The sequence below is a fragment of the Anomaloglossus baeobatrachus genome, chromosome 6, assembly GCF_048569485.1.
Source record: "Anomaloglossus baeobatrachus isolate aAnoBae1 chromosome 6, aAnoBae1.hap1, whole genome shotgun sequence".
Classification (NCBI taxonomy): domain Eukaryota; kingdom Metazoa; phylum Chordata; class Amphibia; order Anura; family Aromobatidae; genus Anomaloglossus; species Anomaloglossus baeobatrachus.
Window position 1 is genome coordinate 517,754,981 of NC_134358.1, and position 18,470 is coordinate 517,773,450.

General features: G+C 43.3%; 1 protein-coding gene across 1 annotated transcript in view; it reads left to right on the plus strand.

The window, feature by feature from the left end:
• The window catches only part of PARD3 (par-3 family cell polarity regulator), an 807,488-nt gene that overhangs the window by 403,571 nt on the left and 385,447 nt on the right, over positions 1 to 18,470 (plus strand). Inside the window, 4 exon segments of the mRNA XM_075315482.1 lie at positions 9,295 to 9,420; positions 15,377 to 15,773; positions 17,359 to 17,403; positions 17,774 to 17,834. Coding sequence (XP_075171597.1) covers positions 9,295 to 9,420; positions 15,377 to 15,773; positions 17,359 to 17,403; positions 17,774 to 17,834 — 629 coding nt within the window.

Consider the following 18,470-nt stretch of genomic DNA (forward strand, 5'->3'; position numbering starts at 1 on the left):
GCACAATCGGACATTGATGACCTATCCTTAGGATAGGCCATCAATGTAAAAGTAGTGAACAACTTCTTTTAATGTTAAAGAGGGTTCTCATTTGTAGAAAAGTGGACCCTAAACATTGCCTGTAATGTATCAGATTGCATTCACTCTCCCCACGTTTTAGCGCTGGTGCCCCACTACTGTTTGTTCTCAGAGACTGGCTGCAGAAGGGATGTGATGCAAGTTGTCAACGTAACCTCACAACTGCAGCTAAAATACTGAGAGCATTTTTTTTATTTAACATGACAGGCAATGATTGGGGTCCACCTTTGTAAATGTTCATATACTAGAACAATCCTAATATGAGGCTAGATCCTTTGGAGATCTGTTTTGCGAAAAGACCTTATCACCTGAACACTGGATAGAGGGATATTCTATAAATTTGCAGGAGTCTGATTTTTGGGAGCTCAACTGATTGGCAGAATGGGGCATTTTTATCCTCATTCGAATGGATTGGCAGTGTGTATTCTGGACAACCTCCTTTATGGGGCTACCAAGCACTTGGCTTTTTCTGTACTGTAACATGAGTTTTGAAGTGACCTTTCTGCCGATCGGTGGAAGTCTTAGGCTCTGTGCGCACTGGGAAATGGAATTTTCTTGTGAAAATTCCGCATGCTCTCAAAGATTACCGCACCTGCGGTAAAAAAACGCGGGAAACCGCACCAGAAAACCGCATGCGGTTTGCCGCGGTTTTACCGCGGTATTATTCGCGGTATTGCCGCGGTTTTGCCGCGTGCGGGTTGGGATGTGCTTTATTGCATTCAATGCAATAAAGCACATTGAAGGAAAAAAAAAAAAAAAGTCATTTAATTCTGAGATAGTAGATAGACAGAAGAATAGATAGAGGGCTAGATAGACAGACAGACAGATAGATAGAGGGATAGATAGAGGGATAGATAGAGGGATAGATAGAGGGATAGATAGAGGGATAGATAGAGGGATAGATAGAGGGATAGATAGAGGGATAGATAGAGGGATAGATAGAGGGATAGATAGAGGGATAGATAGAGGGATAGATAGATGATAGATAGATAGAGGGATAGATAGATGATAGATAGATAGAGGGATAGATAGAGGGATAGATAGATGATAGATAGATAGAGGGATAGATAGAGGACAGATCGCTGCATTTCCCACGGTCGGCAGTGAGTTCACATTACCGGCCGTGGGAAATGACCGGTAATTACCTCTGCTGTCTGCTGCATTCATTCAGCGCTGTGTCTGTGACACATCGCGGCTGGATGTCAGCAGTGCAGGACGCTGGAGTCGGACCTGTGGATTATGCTGGAGCTGTGTGGATTACGCCGGAGCTTTGTTTGGGGGGGGTTAATAAAATGGTGAACGAGGCTTGTTGGTTTTATTTAAAATAAAGGATTTTTCTGTGTCTGTGTTTTTTTCACTTTACTTACGGGTTGATCATGTCAGCTGTCACATAGATGCTGCTATGATCAAGCCTGGGGTTAATGGCGGTGATCCCCCATCACCATTAACCCCTTGTATTACCTTGCCACCACTGCTACACGGTGGCAAGAAGAGCCGAGGACACGCCGATGCTGCCGCATATTGCATGCGACAGTGCCGGGGCAGCTGCGGCTGATATTCTCGGCTGCCGGAGGGGGAGTGAGGCGGGGGACATTACCCCTGCCCCTCTCCCTCCCCAGCCTGAGAATACCGGGCCGCCGCTGTGTGCTTACCTCGGCTGGACGGTGAATATGCAGCGGAGCCCACGTTCTTTTTTTTTTTTTCTATATTTCCGTTTTCTTTCTATGTGTGTTCTATGTGTCTGTGTCTATGTGTGTTCTAGGTCTGTGATGTGTCTGTGATGTGTGTGTGTTTACTCTCTGCTTTGCTTCCTCTTCCTGTAATGACATCACTTCCCTGCAAAACCGCAAGCAAGTGATGCACATTACCGGAGGTAAACCGCGAAATACCGCAGGGAATAACGCAGGAAAACGCAGTGAACCGCACAGAATTTGCTGCCTGCGTTATTCCCTGCGGGATTTCATGATTAACATTGAGTCAATGGAGGGAAATCCCGCAGCGATGTGCGGAAAAGAAGTGACATGCACTTGTTTTTGCTGCGGGATTCCCGCAGCAAAACATGCAGCTGTCAAATTCCGCCCAGTGCGCACAGGATTTTTTTTCTCCATAGGATTTGCTGGTGATTCACTGCAGAGATGTTATGAACATTTTCTGCAGCGAAACATGCAGCAAATCCGCGAAAAATCCGCGGCAAAATCCGGTAAGTGCGCACATAGCCTTAAGCTGCTTTCACACATCTGGTTTTTGCTGAGCGGCACAATACGGCGCTCTGCATAAAAAACGCAACCGTTTTTTTTTTTTTTTTTTGCCGACGGTTGCGTATTTTCCCGCATAGACTTGCATTAGTGCCGTATTGTGCCACATGGCCTTGCGTTGCGTCCGTTTTTCCCGGATGCGGCATATTTAGCCCATTCGGCGGCCAGATGGAACGTTGACTGGCACGATGCGGCGCAATTCACAATGCAAGCCTATGGACGCCGAATGCGCATGCTCAGTATTAAGCTGCATCCGTCAAAAACCAGACGGGCCGCATGGCAAAACTTATGCAACGGATCCGTTTTTTTCGCCGCATCCGTTGCATAGGTTTTTGAGCCAGGTTGTGCCGCTCAGCACAAACCGGATGTGTGAAAGCAGCCTTAGAAGTCAGACTGCCACTGATCTGAGTTGGTGAGTAGTTCCTTTTCACTAGACAACTTTGTTAGATTCATTGTGATTATCTATAATTTTCTTAAAGCACTTCTCCAGGATTTTTTTTTTTTTATTTTAGCGCTAGAGTGATGCTCTAAATTTAAGCTCCGTGTCCCTGTTCTTACACTTAACCTTCTGGCTTTTTCATTCGTTTTTACCATCACTCCATGGGTCTCTGGTGACTTGTGACATGGCAGGAGCTTCAGGGTTTCATGGAGTGCGCTGGAGGTCACAACTCAATACAAGTCTATGAAAGCCTCGTTATGGCTCTCATAGATTTACATTGAAACCTTGGGATGAAACTTCTGGCTTCCAACCAGTTAGAAGTTACGGGCACAAGATGGTGCCGTGGGACCGGAGCAGCAAAGGTGAAAACTTTGAAGGGTAAGCATAAGACAGGGGACTTGGATTTAAGGCACCACTCCAGCTGTGAAATGAAAAACACAATATAGGATGGTTGCTATAACATTGAGCAGCCCACTTCATTTATGAGGTATAGTTCTACAGGACAGCTTACAGCTATTGACCAGCTCATAGTGCTATGAAATATGTGGGAAAAATATCATTTAGATGTCAGGGAAGTAGATACTGTAACAGTCAGGTATATGTTTTGCTTGTCAGAATTTGGAAACTTTTCTTTATTCTTTTTTTCCCCTATTGCTCTTGGGCCTCCCGAGGTTTCATCTCTTTTATGCTCATTCTGTTAAGTTTTGATTGATTTTTGTTCTCTTTGTGATTTCCAAAGGATTACACAAGAAAGCTCTCCTGACTGTGTGGATTTGCTCTACTTACTGCGACTTAGGAGAGGCGATCAGCCCTTCATGTGATGTGAAGCTGGAGTTTTTTGCAACACACATTGGAAGCCGATCCTATAATCTATCACCTCTCTATTTCTAGTGACTTCGGTTAGTAGTGCCTCCTGTGGCCGGGGCACCCTGTGCCGGTAAGCTGCCTTCCCCAGGTCCTCCTGGTGGCTGCAGTTTATTCTCATCCCGTCTTGGAGAAAATCCCGAAAAGGCCCATGGTATATTAGATATCCGCGTTCGTTTTCACTCTATTCCTGGTATTGATTGTGCAGCGCGGCTTCTATCAGAGCAATAACCACAGACACCTGCATGAGATTATCAGGTCTCGGCTGGGAATAAAGGAAACCCGAACTACTCATTACTGCATGGGGAGGGAGGCAGGAACTTGCCAATATGTTTTATTCTTCATACACAAAAGGCAATGTCGGGCGCCTGTGGGTATTTATTTTTATTTCTCATTGAATATACCTAAGGTTTCCCTCTTGTAGGTTTTCATATTGTTAGTAGTTTGCGCTCTTTTATTGCCGTTTTTAAAGGGCCATAATGGTATTCACACTTAGGAAATACTGTTCTGAGGTATCACTGTATATTTAACAGTTTTTAGTGTCTTTTTAGTTTTCTGTGGACTTTTTTCTTATCTCTGTTCTGTTTGCCTGTAACATCTAGTTGTGCTGTGTTCCTCACATTCTTTCTCTACATTTATCCAAACAGGTGACATGTTTCCTTAAAGTGATTATTTGCATTAGAATTTTTAAGCCGTTGTTCTAGACCTAGACGGGGGCGGACATATCATTGGTGCATCCAGGGGCACAAGACGTTGAGTGGCCCCCTTACCTCCGAAGCAGGTGAAATTGTGCACTTTGAAGAGCTCTTGAGCTGCAAAGGGCCCATATATTGTTCTTGTACAGGGGCCCTTTTCTGTATCCACCAGTGGTCTTAAGGCCCCGTCACACTAAGCAACATCGCTAGCAACATCGCTGCTGATGGACAACTTTTGTGACGTAGCAGCGATGTTGCTAGTGATGTCGCTGTGTGTGACATCAAGCAACAACCTGGCCCCTGCTGTGAGGTCGTTGGTTGTTGCTGAATGGCCTGGACCATTTTTTAGTTGTTGCTCTCCCGCTGTGAAGCACAGATCGCTGTGTGTGACAGCGAGACAGCAACAACTAAATGTGCAGGCAGCAGGAGCCGGCTTCTGCGGACACTGGTAACCACGGTAAACATCGAGTAATCAAGAAGCCCTGTCCTTGGTTACCCGATATTTACCTTCGTTACCAAGCGCAGCATCGCTTCAGTGCGTCGCTGGGGGCTGGTCACTGGTTGCTGGTGACAGCTCACCAGCAACCCGTGTAGCGATGCTCCAGCGATCCCTGCCAGGTCAGGTTGCTGGTGGGATCGCTGGAGCGTCTGACTGTGTGACCTCTCACCAGCAACCTCCTAGCAACTTACCAGCGATCCCTATCAGGTTGTATCGTTGTTGGGATCGCTGGTAAGTTGTTTAGTGTGACGGTACCTTTAGACGTTTAATGGCAGCTTAATCTACCAGACCCCAAGTCAGATTAGATCGTAGTCAGCTGAGCAATGCTCCGGCCAATCATCCGGATGACAACATCATGGCCGCCTCTCACACATAGTGAAGAGCTCTAAGTGCTGCTGTATGTTCTATGAATAAGCTGCCAACAGATCACTCTGGCAGCGGCCTCTATTCCAGAGAACAAAGCAATTGGCAGTCCAAAATCAGACATGCCTGATTGACATCCTCTCCAACATCCCGTTGTGTGGAGATAAGTCGCTGATAGTCAACTCTACTAAAACTCTGCAGTTTGACGGCACTCCAAGTCCTGGCTTTTGAGGCATCAAACAGGGTGCACGCCTCACGGGGGATAATTCTAGCACACCGCATGAGCAGCAGTACCCCTACCACATTGGAAACACGTGTAATAATCTAACATGTGATGATCTGGTTACAACATCCTCAAGCTTGCTTGAGAAAGGCTAATGTTGTAGCCAAAACATTGCATGTTGGACCAATACACTTTTGTAATGAGCTTGGAATAAGGTATCCTTCTAATATTTTTGCAAAGGAGTCCACTTCATAGCGACCTGTTGGCCGAGTTTACGACTCGTGGAGACATCTGTTGGCTGAGAACAGTCATTTGGCCACCCTAATGTGTATGGCCTGCCTAAGTCAAATATTACAATTTTACCTGGGGCTAAGTTCCTTTTTTGGTCATATTTTGAATAGAGTATGTTCGGGGGGCACCATACCGCGGATGGCCTTTTTACAGTCCTAGTTGACGGGCCGTAGTGTAAAACATTAGCAGTTTAGTGAGCGCTCAAGGCTAATATTTTCTTAAGTTCTGCAACACTAATGCCATTTAACCACTCATTTACCGTGTCAATTAGTCAGATACTAAACAAAAGAAAGGGGTAAGTGCGCCTCTGTGTATTTCACTCCGTGGTTACCTGGAGATTAAATGTTCATCGCTCGTGAGCTGCTGCTGATGGATATTACAGGAAGAATTTTATTAGCGCTGCGAACATATTCTAACAATACTTTTCCATTGCTTTATTTTCTAATAACTATTACAAGTGCACCATGGGGCTATATTTAGCAATTTCTCTCAATATAGAATTTCTTCCATGGACTCAAAAAGACCCTGAATTTCAAGTCGCTCCCCTCTCACGCTGGAATCAATGACTGTCCCCCAGCGGCTAACTAGAAATATTTAATTTAGGAGGTTATTTATGTCCCTCTAATTTATATCCATCTAGAATGTAGGCTTCTGGTGAAAGATAATATCGGTAGCTGGACAGTAAATTCTTGTTTTGTAGAGATATCTTGTAGACTTTTTTTTTTTTTTTTTTTTACATCAATTATGTTAGTAGTTTAAAGGTTTTCTATATTTTATTAAAATTATTTTTTAAGTTTGCTTAAAGGAAAGCTATTATCAGAAAAACACCTATAGAGGTTTTTATGTTAAATATACATTGTAAAACAAACGTGTGTGTATATATATATATATATATATATATATATACACACATATACACACACACACATATATATGTATGTGTGTGTGTGTGTATATGTGTGTATATATATATATATATATATATATATATATATTTAATATAAAAGTTTTTTTCATACCACAATTTGTATTATAAAACTTAGAAGTCTTAACATTTTAACCCTGGCCAATTCGTGTTTTGTTTTAGACTCATCTTATTTTTATTTAGGCAGTAAACACGTATACAAAGCAACATTGCTCAAACCCCGGGCCATATTTTCTGTATTGAAGTCTCTATTGAGCATGTGCAAAGGTTATGGTGAATAGAGGTGGTCTTGGTCAGCTGTGATCATTCTCTATGCTCTGCAAATGACTTTCGACGAAAATCCACACTAATCCGAACCTTCCACTTCCAGCTCCAAGACTTCTCCTGAGCTGCACCAATACTTTAGAATGCTCTTTCTGAATAAACTAAGATGAACCACAACTTACACAGCTTCACATGCTCCCTAAAAATACATCTTTTTAGGACAGCTTATCACCTTTCCAAATTAAAGTCAATTCACATAGTGCCTCCACTTCTTCTCAGGACATAACTCTACGTCAGATTCCACCGCACCCAAAAGAATCACAAAGATTGGCTGGTGACTGGTTCAGGCAGCCTTTATCTATCCCTCATTTCTTTGAGATGGCTGGACGTCTTTGTAAATAAGCAAATTTTCAACAAGTGAAGGTCAGACAGCTCTGACCAATTGCTCAGTGTAATGCAGCTGTGGTGCTCATAACTACGGGCCGGTTCCTGGATCCATGGATAGGGTAAAAAAGATTTGTACCCATAATCCACAAATAAAAATCACACATTTTATTGAATCGGTTTAAAACCTATTAAAATCAAGAGTACACTACAGACAGACCTGTCAACTGGTCTGTCTGTGCTGTCAAATCTTGATTTTATTTTTTTATAACATATCTTCATCAGTCGTGGTGCTGTAAACATTTTCCCAATCCTTTTGATTGAAATGTAAATTCTGGGTAGGGACATTTCTGGTAGCCATTGTGAGAGCTTAAGACAAAAGCAATGAACATCAGATTCTTGTAGTATAACTCTTAGGGGTACTATGCACGCTGCGACATCGCTAGCCGATGATAGCGATGCCGAGCGCGATAGTACCCGCCCCCGTCGCACATGCGATATCTTGTGATAGCTGCCGTAGCGAACATTATTGCTACGGCAGCTTCACACGCACTTACCTGGTCGGCGACGTCGCTGTCACTGTCAAAGAATCCCTCCTTCAAGGAGGCGGTGCGTTCGGCGTCACAGCGACGTCACTAATTGGCCGGCCAATAGAAGTGGAGGGGCGGAGATGAGCGGGATGTAAACATCCCGCCCACCTTCTCTTTTCCGCATTGCCGGTAGACGGCGGGCGCAGGTATGGAGATGTTTGTCGGTCCTGCGGCTTCACACACAGCGATGTGTGGAGCTGCAGGAACGACAAACCACATCGTACCTGCGGACGCACCGACATTATGAAAATGAACGACGTGACACAGATCACCGATTTTTGACTGTTTCACGCTCGTTCATCTTCTCTCCTAGACTTTACACGTTGCAACGTCGTTACCGGCGCCGCATGTACGTCACTTTTGATTTGACCCCAACGATATCGCAGTAGCGATATCGCAATGTGCAAAAGTACCCCTTAGGGTTAGTGCCCACGATCAGTGTTTTCAGCGTTTTGGATGTAGTGTGTTTTCGCTGCATCCAAAATGCTGCATTGTACAGTACAAGCACAGCGGATGGATTTCTAGAAATCCCGTGCCCACTGTGCTTGTTTTTTCCGCAACAAACACTGACTGCGTGCAGATTTCTAAGCCACAGCATGTCAGTTATTTTCTACGGATTTGCATGCGTCCTCCATATGGAGAACACAAGGGAGAGACTGAACCCTGATTGTGGGTACTAGCAGCTGCGGTCTCCTGCGTTCTCCTTTGGCGGAGACTCGCAGCCCCGCAGGTCAGGACCCGCTGCGTCAAGGACACAGTGAATCCTGATCGTGGGCACATACCCTTACAGCGGATCCATCACCAGATTACACAATACGAATGGAAAACATTAACTAGATCTTAGACCTGATGAGGCTGGTGTACTTACATTGATAATCTGTCAGGATTGGCCATATAATCCTTATGAATCTTTGAATGAATTGTCCAGCTCCTCAGTGTCTTTCCTTCCTGCTGCTGCTGAGATCAGATACTGCTGAATACAAGCTGCGGCTGTCGCTCTTGGGTGGCCGGAGTCTGTATCCACTTTGAGCTCTCAAACTCTGTAACTTAACCTAAAAAATGCTGGTTTCAATATCAACAGTATACAGTTATTCTAATGTGTTGTTTTTTTTCACTCAAAATAAGTAGATCAGTATCATCAGGTCCATTTTAAGAATATATACAGTTTGTATGGGGAAATCTGCCACAGATCTGCTTAGAAACAACCATTCACTGATTCTTTGATAATCGTATAAAGGTTCTTTTAAACTTACGGATGTAGGGAACCATTGGTAAATGCTGAACGGTTTTTATTTTCACCCACTTTGTCCCTCTATACATTTTTGCCCTACTTGTGTATTGTGTGAGTATTGCTATTGACACAGGTCATTATTTGCCAGCAGAAATCTTGCACATTGTAATCATTTGCAATCTTTATGTTGCAGAACCCTTGGATTATTAGTAAAACGGCTGGAGAAAGGAGGCAAAGCTGAACGGGAGAATCTGTTTCACGAAAATGATTGTATCGTCAGGATTAACAATGGTGATCTTCGCAACAGAAGATTTGAACAGTAAGTGCTTCTTGTAAAATCGGCAAACAGAAAAAAGGAAATCCTCCAATCCTTCAACTCTATAAACAGGTCTATGTGAATTATAGAAGGATGAATTTACAGATTTGTTTTCCCACCCATTCCCCCAGTTTTCCAGTTTGTTGGGATCTAGTGGTAGTTCTGCACCAACTGGAATCCACATAATAAAAACCTCTTCCTTTTGCACAAATTATCCAAAACTATAAATTGCATGTGGAATATTCCATGTTCTTCGTTTCAAAATATATTTTCAAAGTTGTGCAAATGAGTCAACACTTGTGGTCAAGAAATTTTGTTCTGCATCTTAAAGGGAACCTGTCACCAGTTTTTTCACTATGAAACCAAAAGTGTCACCTTCTGCAGCTCCTAGGCTGCTTTCTATGAAGGTGCACCTTGTGTCCTGACTCCCCTTGCAGACCCCGAATATAACTTTAGAAAACCTGACAATTAGGTATACTAATGACCTTTGAGGCTCAGATGGGCGGGCTTCTTTTCGTCTCCTGTCCCTCCTTGTGGCATTCTTCTCCATCCTCCTTTCATGATGGGTGGCACAGTGGCTCAGTGGTTAGCACTGCAGTCTTGCAGCGCTGGGGTCCTGGGTTCTAGTACCAATAAGGACACCATCTGCAAGGAGTTTGTATGTTCTCCCCGTGTTTGCAAGGGTTTCCTCCAGGTACTCTGTTTTTTTTTTTTTTTCCCCACACTCTAAAAACATACTGATAGGGAACCTAGATTGTGAGCCCCAAAGGGGACTGTGTTGCCAATGTATGTAAAGCGCTGTGGAATTAATAGCACTATATAAATGAATAAATATTATTATTATTATTGACGTGATGATGCCGCCGTCATCCTGCACGCTGCTCGGCCAAATCTCGCGTCTGTGCAGTCATTCCCCCGGCTCGCACAGTTAGCCCTCGCGCGAGCCGCTGCGGTGTTTGTGCATACGCAAGATTATGGTCTGCAATGTGCATTACGTCCCCTGCGTCATCCTCGTACCCAACCATAATCTTGCGTCTGTGCAGTCATTCCTCCGGCTCGCACGAGGGCGAACTGAGCCTGCTTGAGCCAGATGAATGACTGCACAGACGCAAGATTTGACCGAGCGGCATCATCACATCAATCATGAAAGGGGGATGGCGAAGAATGCCGCAAGGAGGGACAGGAGATGAAAATGAGCACGCCCATCTGAGCCCCACAGGTCATTAGCATACCTAACGGTCTGGTTTTATAAAGTTTTATTTGAGGTCTGCAAGGGGAGTCAGGGCACAAGGTGCACCTTCATAGAATGCAGCCCAGGAGCTGCAGAAGGTGAGACTTTTGGTTTCATAGTGAAAAAACTGGTGACAGGTTCCCTTTAAGATCAATATCCCTTATGTAGAAACCACAAATCACATTTACAAAGTAGATTTCAGCAAATACCTGCATGGAGATCAGGACTTTTTTCAGGGCTAGTCCTGCTCTGCTGATTTCTGTGTATAGATGAGGCAGTATGGTGCATGACGTCACATCTACAAATACTTGTGGGGAAATCCACTCAATTGGTGCCTTGTAAAGGGACAAGTGCACACTACCAGCCGATTACTCCTGCATCTGAGAAGAACAACTACACCTTAGACCAAACTCGTCTGAACCCAGCGAGATCGGCCAAGAGGCTTGAGTATGAATACCTCCCGACTCTTCCTCAACAGATGATATTGGTGAAGAGAAGGATCCGTCACTTCAGATTACCAATGGGCAATTTATTTTCTTCTGAAGGAGAAAAGCCACTGACAGAGAAGCTTGGCTGTGGCTTTCTCATGGAGATCTCAGGAGTGCTCCACCAAGCTGGAGATTCCACTGTATAGGGTACTCAGGAGAGCTTACTATCATCAGATGAACCATCCCTCAGCCGTCGGCTGTCTAATCTGCATGTAGGACTTAGCCCCTTTATGCAAATCTGACAACCCATGCTTGATTGTATGTCATGTTCCATAATAAAAAGAAACGTCCAAGACTTTTCTGACTTTTTGTTCACTCTTATGATCTTTCACATTGACTTGTAATGGTCCATTGGGTTTCATCATGGTATACATCGTTTACAGCCAAAAAAATGGCTCCACATGCTTCACTAATTTTGTTGTTAAATGTGATGAAATTAGAAGAAAAAAATCTAAATCTTTCAATTCTTAAACACAGCTCAATGTGAATATTCAGGCTTATGAATAATTAAGAAGCTCCACGATTCTGTACCTAATAATTTCTTCAAAGTTTTTTATAGTGGAAATAGAGCTGTTTTTCTGATACAGAATTTCAGCATTGGCATAAAGAGGTTGTCCACTACTTTAACATTGATGGCCTGTCCTTAGGATAGGTCATCAATGTCTCATCTGCCAGGGTCCACCACCCTGTCCCCCCCCCACCCCCCCCCCGATCAGCTGTTTTCTGTGCTGGTGGCCGGAGATTATCAGTTCTGGAGCTTCCTCGTCTTCTGATAGTGGCCGTGGCTGGGTACTGCACATTCCATATTCAAATCAATAGGAGGTGGATGTGCAGTACCGGGCTGCATCCACTCTCTGTTAACGGGGCAGCTCCGGAACGGAGCATTTCCGGCCACCACCGGCACAGAAAATGGTCGATGGGGATGTAGAATGTCTGACCCCGGCCGATCAGACATTGATGACCTCTCCTAACGATAGGCCAACAATGTTAAAGTAGTGGAATAGAAGTATTCAGGTATAGAAGTGTGTTCTTCTGACAGTCCACAAAATGTCCATGTTCTTGCGATGTGCATGTTACAGTTCTCCCATCCCTCTCTTATACAGTTACAGAATGGTAAATGACCAATACATTTTATCATTCGCTCTGTTAGGGGAGAGTCTGGGGGTCATGTGTTCTGACCCGAATAGGAATCTTAATTTAAAAATATGGTCTTTCAAGCGGGTGGTCATTCCCCATATTTTAGTTTTCTCATCTTTACGATAAAAGCTTTCCTAACTCTTATCTTTTAGAATTTCAACTTCTATTAATAAAAAAAGAAAAGTTTCATCCGCCCTCCGTCCTCCGTCCTATCTGTAAGCCTTACTGGTGATTTACTTTTCAGATTCAAGACATGACCTCTTGTTCTAGCTTTTCTGAAATAGTTCCCTCCCAAACTTTGCTGCTCCTTTTGATGTATTTAACATGTTAGTTAATATTTTAGCTCTAGATTCTGGGAATCACAGGCTGTGGCTGCGATGCCTCTGGCTTGCAGACATTTTAGGCGTTCTCCAGTGTATAGGCTGTCAGTTGGGTGTTAGATGTTTTTGCTAAAATATACAGCCATCTTCCAGCCTGGCCTGAAAGTTAGAGAACCGAAAAAAGTGCATTACTCATAGGCGTGATTTGAAGAGAAGTTGATACTGTAGCAAGTTTATCCACCAGGAAAAACATCAATGAAAACTGAAAAATACTCCCTATTAGAAGTATCTGCTTTCATCTCAAATCAGCATAATCAGGATTGGGTTTCTACTTGGGATCAGAGCAACCTGGAAACATTCAGTGACTGAATCGAGGTCAAGGCTCATTTTGTCTTGATGGGTAGACACAGAAATGGAATGATGGAAAATAAAGTTTCACATATCATAAAATTTTGTTTCCATGTTGCCGGATGTATATTCTGTAATTGTTCCTCAGGAGCACGGTGTGTCTAGGAATAGGTCCCCACTATAGCTTATCATAAGCCAGATCAGATCCCATACTTTGCACTGATGAGGGGCAATCAGCCCGAAACACTGTGTCTACAAATTGGGGTTCTGATCTGGTATAAATCCGAAGTCATATGAAAAGGCTTGTTAAAAAGCCACTTTTGACTTGTAAGATTGCTACTTCCAATAGGTGGCGCTAGAGTTTGTCTCCTTCCTCCCTGGAGAGACAATTTGAATAGGAATAGGCATCGCTTGAAGCTGGGCAAGATGTTGGCATGTCGATATGGCTATTGTAAGACGAGTCGTAATGGCTTTAGGTTCCCAGGGAAGTGTATTGTTGCATCGTAATGAACAAGGATACTTTTTATCCAAATCCCTCTGTCCTGATTTGCTCCTTAATTATCCGTCTATAGGAATTGACCAATAGATATATATCTTTCAATTAACTCTTATTCTAGAAAGTGTCTTTCTGCCTCTGAACTGCATTCAAGCCCCCATGAAAGTTTAGTATTTTATTATTTAAAGCAATTTGTCTTTCATTAGTCAGGCTTGTTATAATACGTACAATAAATACTTTTGTATCTAATAGAACCTTATTTTACACCCTAAAGTGACCATACATTTTTCTATAGCCAAAGGGGAAAATGCTGCTGCTAGACCTCAGGCTGCTTGTTGTTTAACTTAAAGGAAAGCTGTGTGGGAAATAGAGCTGGAGTGACACAGGCTTCAGATCTACTGTAGATCTTAAGCCTCTATTGCATATCATCCAAATTCTTGATTTCTCAGTAATGGAAGATCAGACTGGATGTGTAAAGCTATTGCTGGTCTTGTCTTTGAAAGCGCTACATGGACATATAATTAGTCTAGAGGGGGGTTTCTGTATTTCAGCTACCGTAATAGGTGTTAATCATCAGCAGTGCCGAAAATAGTCAGATCTGCACCGTTGCAAAATTTGGACCTTTCTCCCCCCTGCATGTTGGTCAGATGTATGGGCCTTGTAGTGTTCTAAATACTAAGAAGGCATAGGCGTCGCTCCCCCCTCCCCCTTTATTATGTAATGTAACACCATCCTGGGCCCCTTCCAGGTCCCCATCCTGGTATATATGCCCCCATTCTGGGCCCATTCCAGCTATGTATGTCCCCTATCCTGGTATGTGTCCCCCATTTTGTGCACCATACTGGTAAATATGTACTCCCTCCTGAGATATGTGTATGTGTGTGTAATATATATATATATATATATATATATATATATATATATATTATAAAATCTCAATTTTTGGCCCCTTTCCCGTTCTGCCTCTGATGCATATTCTACTCGCTGTCCCAAATCCCTTGGCATCCTCCTCTGTAGCCACCAGTGCAGTGGCTGTCAGCTGACATTGTCTTGCTTGCTATGGCGGCCAGGATATCATAAGATATGCAATGCCAATGCCTGGCACACCGCTATCAGTTACCGGCCTTTGATAGGCTGGCAGCATGTATTGCGGCACAGGGGCCCAATGTGTCTCTGTGCCGCAATGCATTTCATTGGAATGGTCATCCTTAGACGCACATGCAGCTGAATTAGGCGCTGGGGTCAGTGGGCCACCTCCACTCTTGGGCCTAGTTCCGACCTCTTCAACCGCGATCATTACGCCCCTAATTGGCAGCCAATCCTTGTTGCTTCAGTTAATGTTGATGTCATGTGCGTTACATTTGGGCCAGTGATTTCCACACTGTTAAAAAGTCTCAACTCTCATTCTTCCAATAAGATTTATTTAGGGGCTGGTGAAGTGTTTGGCAATTCTTTGGCATGCTTTGTGTGCCCTCCTGACTATCACCTGTAAGCACGCTGGAATTATTATGCCATCCCTTCTGTGAAAGTGACCGTTTTTCCTCCTGCTTCTCTCTGAGGAAGCCCTGAAGAACCCGGTTTGGGCTTTCCCTGCCTCACGTAGTTATGGGCTGGTAATACTTCTGTATTATCGGCTCAGACGCAGGCTAATCAAGCGACACATTTATCCAGATTTCTTGCATCGCTGTTTATCCTAGTCTTCTTAACTGTTTCTATACAACCTACAAATGCTAATTAATTGGAACCAAGTGACAATCTAACAAGCGATTGTAAAGTCTTATTTAATCTGTTTTTTTTTTTTTTTTTCTTTCCGTGAATAATTTTCCATCTCTGTAGTGGCACAAGGCAGCCCATTTTGCATAATTAGAAAGCATAATTATGTTCATAACAATTTCTAGTTTACTAACCGTGATTTGCTAATCTTATCTCATTTATCCAGAGCTCAGCATATGTTCCGGCAAGCCATGCGCTCTCCCATGATCTGGTTTCATGTGGTGCCAGCAGCCAACAAAGAACCGTATGAACAACTGTCCCAAAGTGAGAACAGCTACTACTCCAACCAACATATCCCTGACCAGTACATGGAGAACAGGAATTTCCACAGCCCCGGCCCCGAGCAGACACTACCGAGAGTCCCCCGCCAAGTGAGCCAGACAGAGCCTATGGACTCTTATTCACATCTACCTCATAATATCAATTCAGCAGGAAAACCACCAACCGGCCTAACGCCATCTCCCCAGCGAGGTGTCAGTTCTCCTCCAACCACCGGGTATAATACCAAAAAAGGAAAGAAGCTATACATACAACTGAAAAAAGGTACGATGGCCGGTGACGTGGTTGTTGTGGTGTGTTGAACTATATGAATCCGTTTTTGGTTGTGTAATGTGGCTGTGTCTGTATTCACAGCATTAACTATGGGGATGTGCAAATAATGGGAATTGAAATAAAGGCCGTACCCGTTGAATGTCTGTGGGATGAACAATACTTAGTCCTGTCTTGTTGTTGGCAGCAGTCCCAGCCATCTCTCATACACACATGAGGGCTCGCTCGTCTGAGGGCTCGCTCGTCTGAGGGCTCGCTCGTCTGAGGGCTCGCTCGTCTGAGGGCTCGTTCGTCTGAGTGTTCCTGTGTTCTCTGATCAACTCATTGCCAAATATCTCTGCCAGGAGCTTATCTCTGGGAGAACCAAGCAAAGATCAGCCCAAAATAAGAAATGCCCCCAACAATCAGTTGCCCGGCGCCTCCTTACACATTAGAATGATGGCCTAACCCGTTGATATTGGCTGATGCAGCTAACAGTCTGATGTGTATTGGTGGCGTAAAGCAAAACTCCGGTGTTTTTTCTTCTTTCACCCCTAGAGCGGTATCAGTAATGTATGTTTCCTGCATGTAATAAAATACTTACTGCTCTCCGTCTTCTGCACTGCTCAGCGCCTCTCCGGTTGTCTTCTGCTAGTTACGATGAGCAAAATCGATCCAGTGTTTGCTGGGTTGACCAAAGGCACCTTTCAATGCAAGTTTATGAGAGCAAAACTAGGTTCTCATAGACTTACAAAAAGAGTTTGACGTTTTCGCAGTTAATTTTGGTTAGTCGAGAGCTGCGGTCACAAGATGGCTCAGTGGGACTGACTGAAGAGCATAAGACGGTGGCTGTGTCTTATTTTATAACTAATATTTCAAAAAAACTGACCCGCACATCCTACAAATGTGAATAGGTGCCAGCTGAGAAAACATAGCAAATACAAAATGCATACAGCTGCACACTAAAATGCCATCAATGTATAAGGGAACTCTGGTACTGCATTACTGCTATATGAAAAAATTAGATTTTTAGTTTATGAATTGACAATGCATGTAAGTCCAGAAACCAATGGCAAGGTAAATCTCAATAATCCGGGGACCTAACTAAAATGCCACTATCTAGGTTAAAAACATCCGTACCTGGGCAGCTAGGCTAAAAATCTAACTTGAAATGCCACTATCTAGACTAACATCCATGTCTGGGCAGCTAGGACTCCTGGTATAAGGATCATGAACACAGCCTGGTTTATAGGGCGGAGTGCTCAGTCAGAAAGATATATAGCATATTTTCATATAGCAGTAATGCAATACCAGAGTTCCCTTATATATTGATGGCATTTTAGTGTGCAGCTGTATGCATTTTGTACTATTTCATAACAGACATGAGTATTAACACTCCGGAGGTGAAATATAAAAACGCAAAAAAACAAAGAAATGCTCTTAAAGGGAACATGACAGCTTGATAGATGCTGCCCGACCCACAGGCGGCATGTATCTGACTGTGCCTGTATGATTTCAGCCATGTATATTTTCCTCTTAAACATATATGCATTAAAAGCCGCACGGGAGACTAGTTGGACACTCAGGCCCCTATAACTGTTTCTCCCTGTGTGTGTATAGGGTGAGACCTGTCACTCCAGGGAAGTTGTTGGGGAGGAGCTGCCTGTGATCCGCCTGTCTGAATAGTCTCCCATGCGACCCGTCTCCTTGTTTTTCTCTAAAAACACCGCATCTTTTATATGGCTGAAATCACATGACCACTGTCTGATACATGGTGCTCATTGATCGGGCAGCATGAATCAAACTGTCCGGTTCCTTTTCAGAACTCTGCTTACAGCTTCATCATTGTCAGTCTTTATCACACATTCTCTCCTCCAGTTAATCATTTATATTGTGTTTTTTTTTTTTTTTTTTGCTGAAACAATTGAAGCCCAATATAAACTTTCCAAAGAAGTCTTTCCAAAATGGAGAGAATATGCAAGTTTAGATTTTGCACCCAGAGGAAGGTAAACGTATGGGCGAGATGATGAGCTAGCTCTATGTAAAAGAGTTGCTATGTCCTAAAAAAAAGGTTATTGTGAAGGGATATATCAGAGATGAGCCGAAATCTGCTGAGATGTTTTCTTTATGAAAGCCGCTTCTACACGGATTGCATTTAATTCACATTTCCAAAAGTCTGTAAGACTTGGCAAATCTCAACTTTCAATGAGTCAGATGTTTTATGGATTGCATCAACTATTCCTTGATGTATGATTGTAAAACTAAGACTCCTTGGATTATGAGCAGATGAAGGCCACGTGACCGCATCTTAATGGTTGGCAATTCTACACATACTTTAGCGTTGACCATCTTTACATTGTTCCCTGTCAATCTCATGATCTTCCTCCATTTCATTGCTCAGACCAGAATTCGAGGCGATTAATTAATTGATTAACTATTTAATTGTCGTGGAGATATTTTATCCCAGAGAAAAATCTAAATAGCGGCCGTCTCTCTGGGAATATTTTTCTCTCCGTCCTCAAGTTGTGATAATCTGAGTTTTTGAGCATCGAAAGCTTTTATGATCCATAACCGTGTCTATTACATCCACGTTAGGCATACAGTAATTGAATGTTTCCAAGTAGATTAGCAATGTAATGGAGGCTGCTCTTGTAGATAATTGGCTCTAATTTTAATTACAGAAATAATTATCGATGTCATTGAAGAGATTTCCAGCTGGATACATGTTTGTA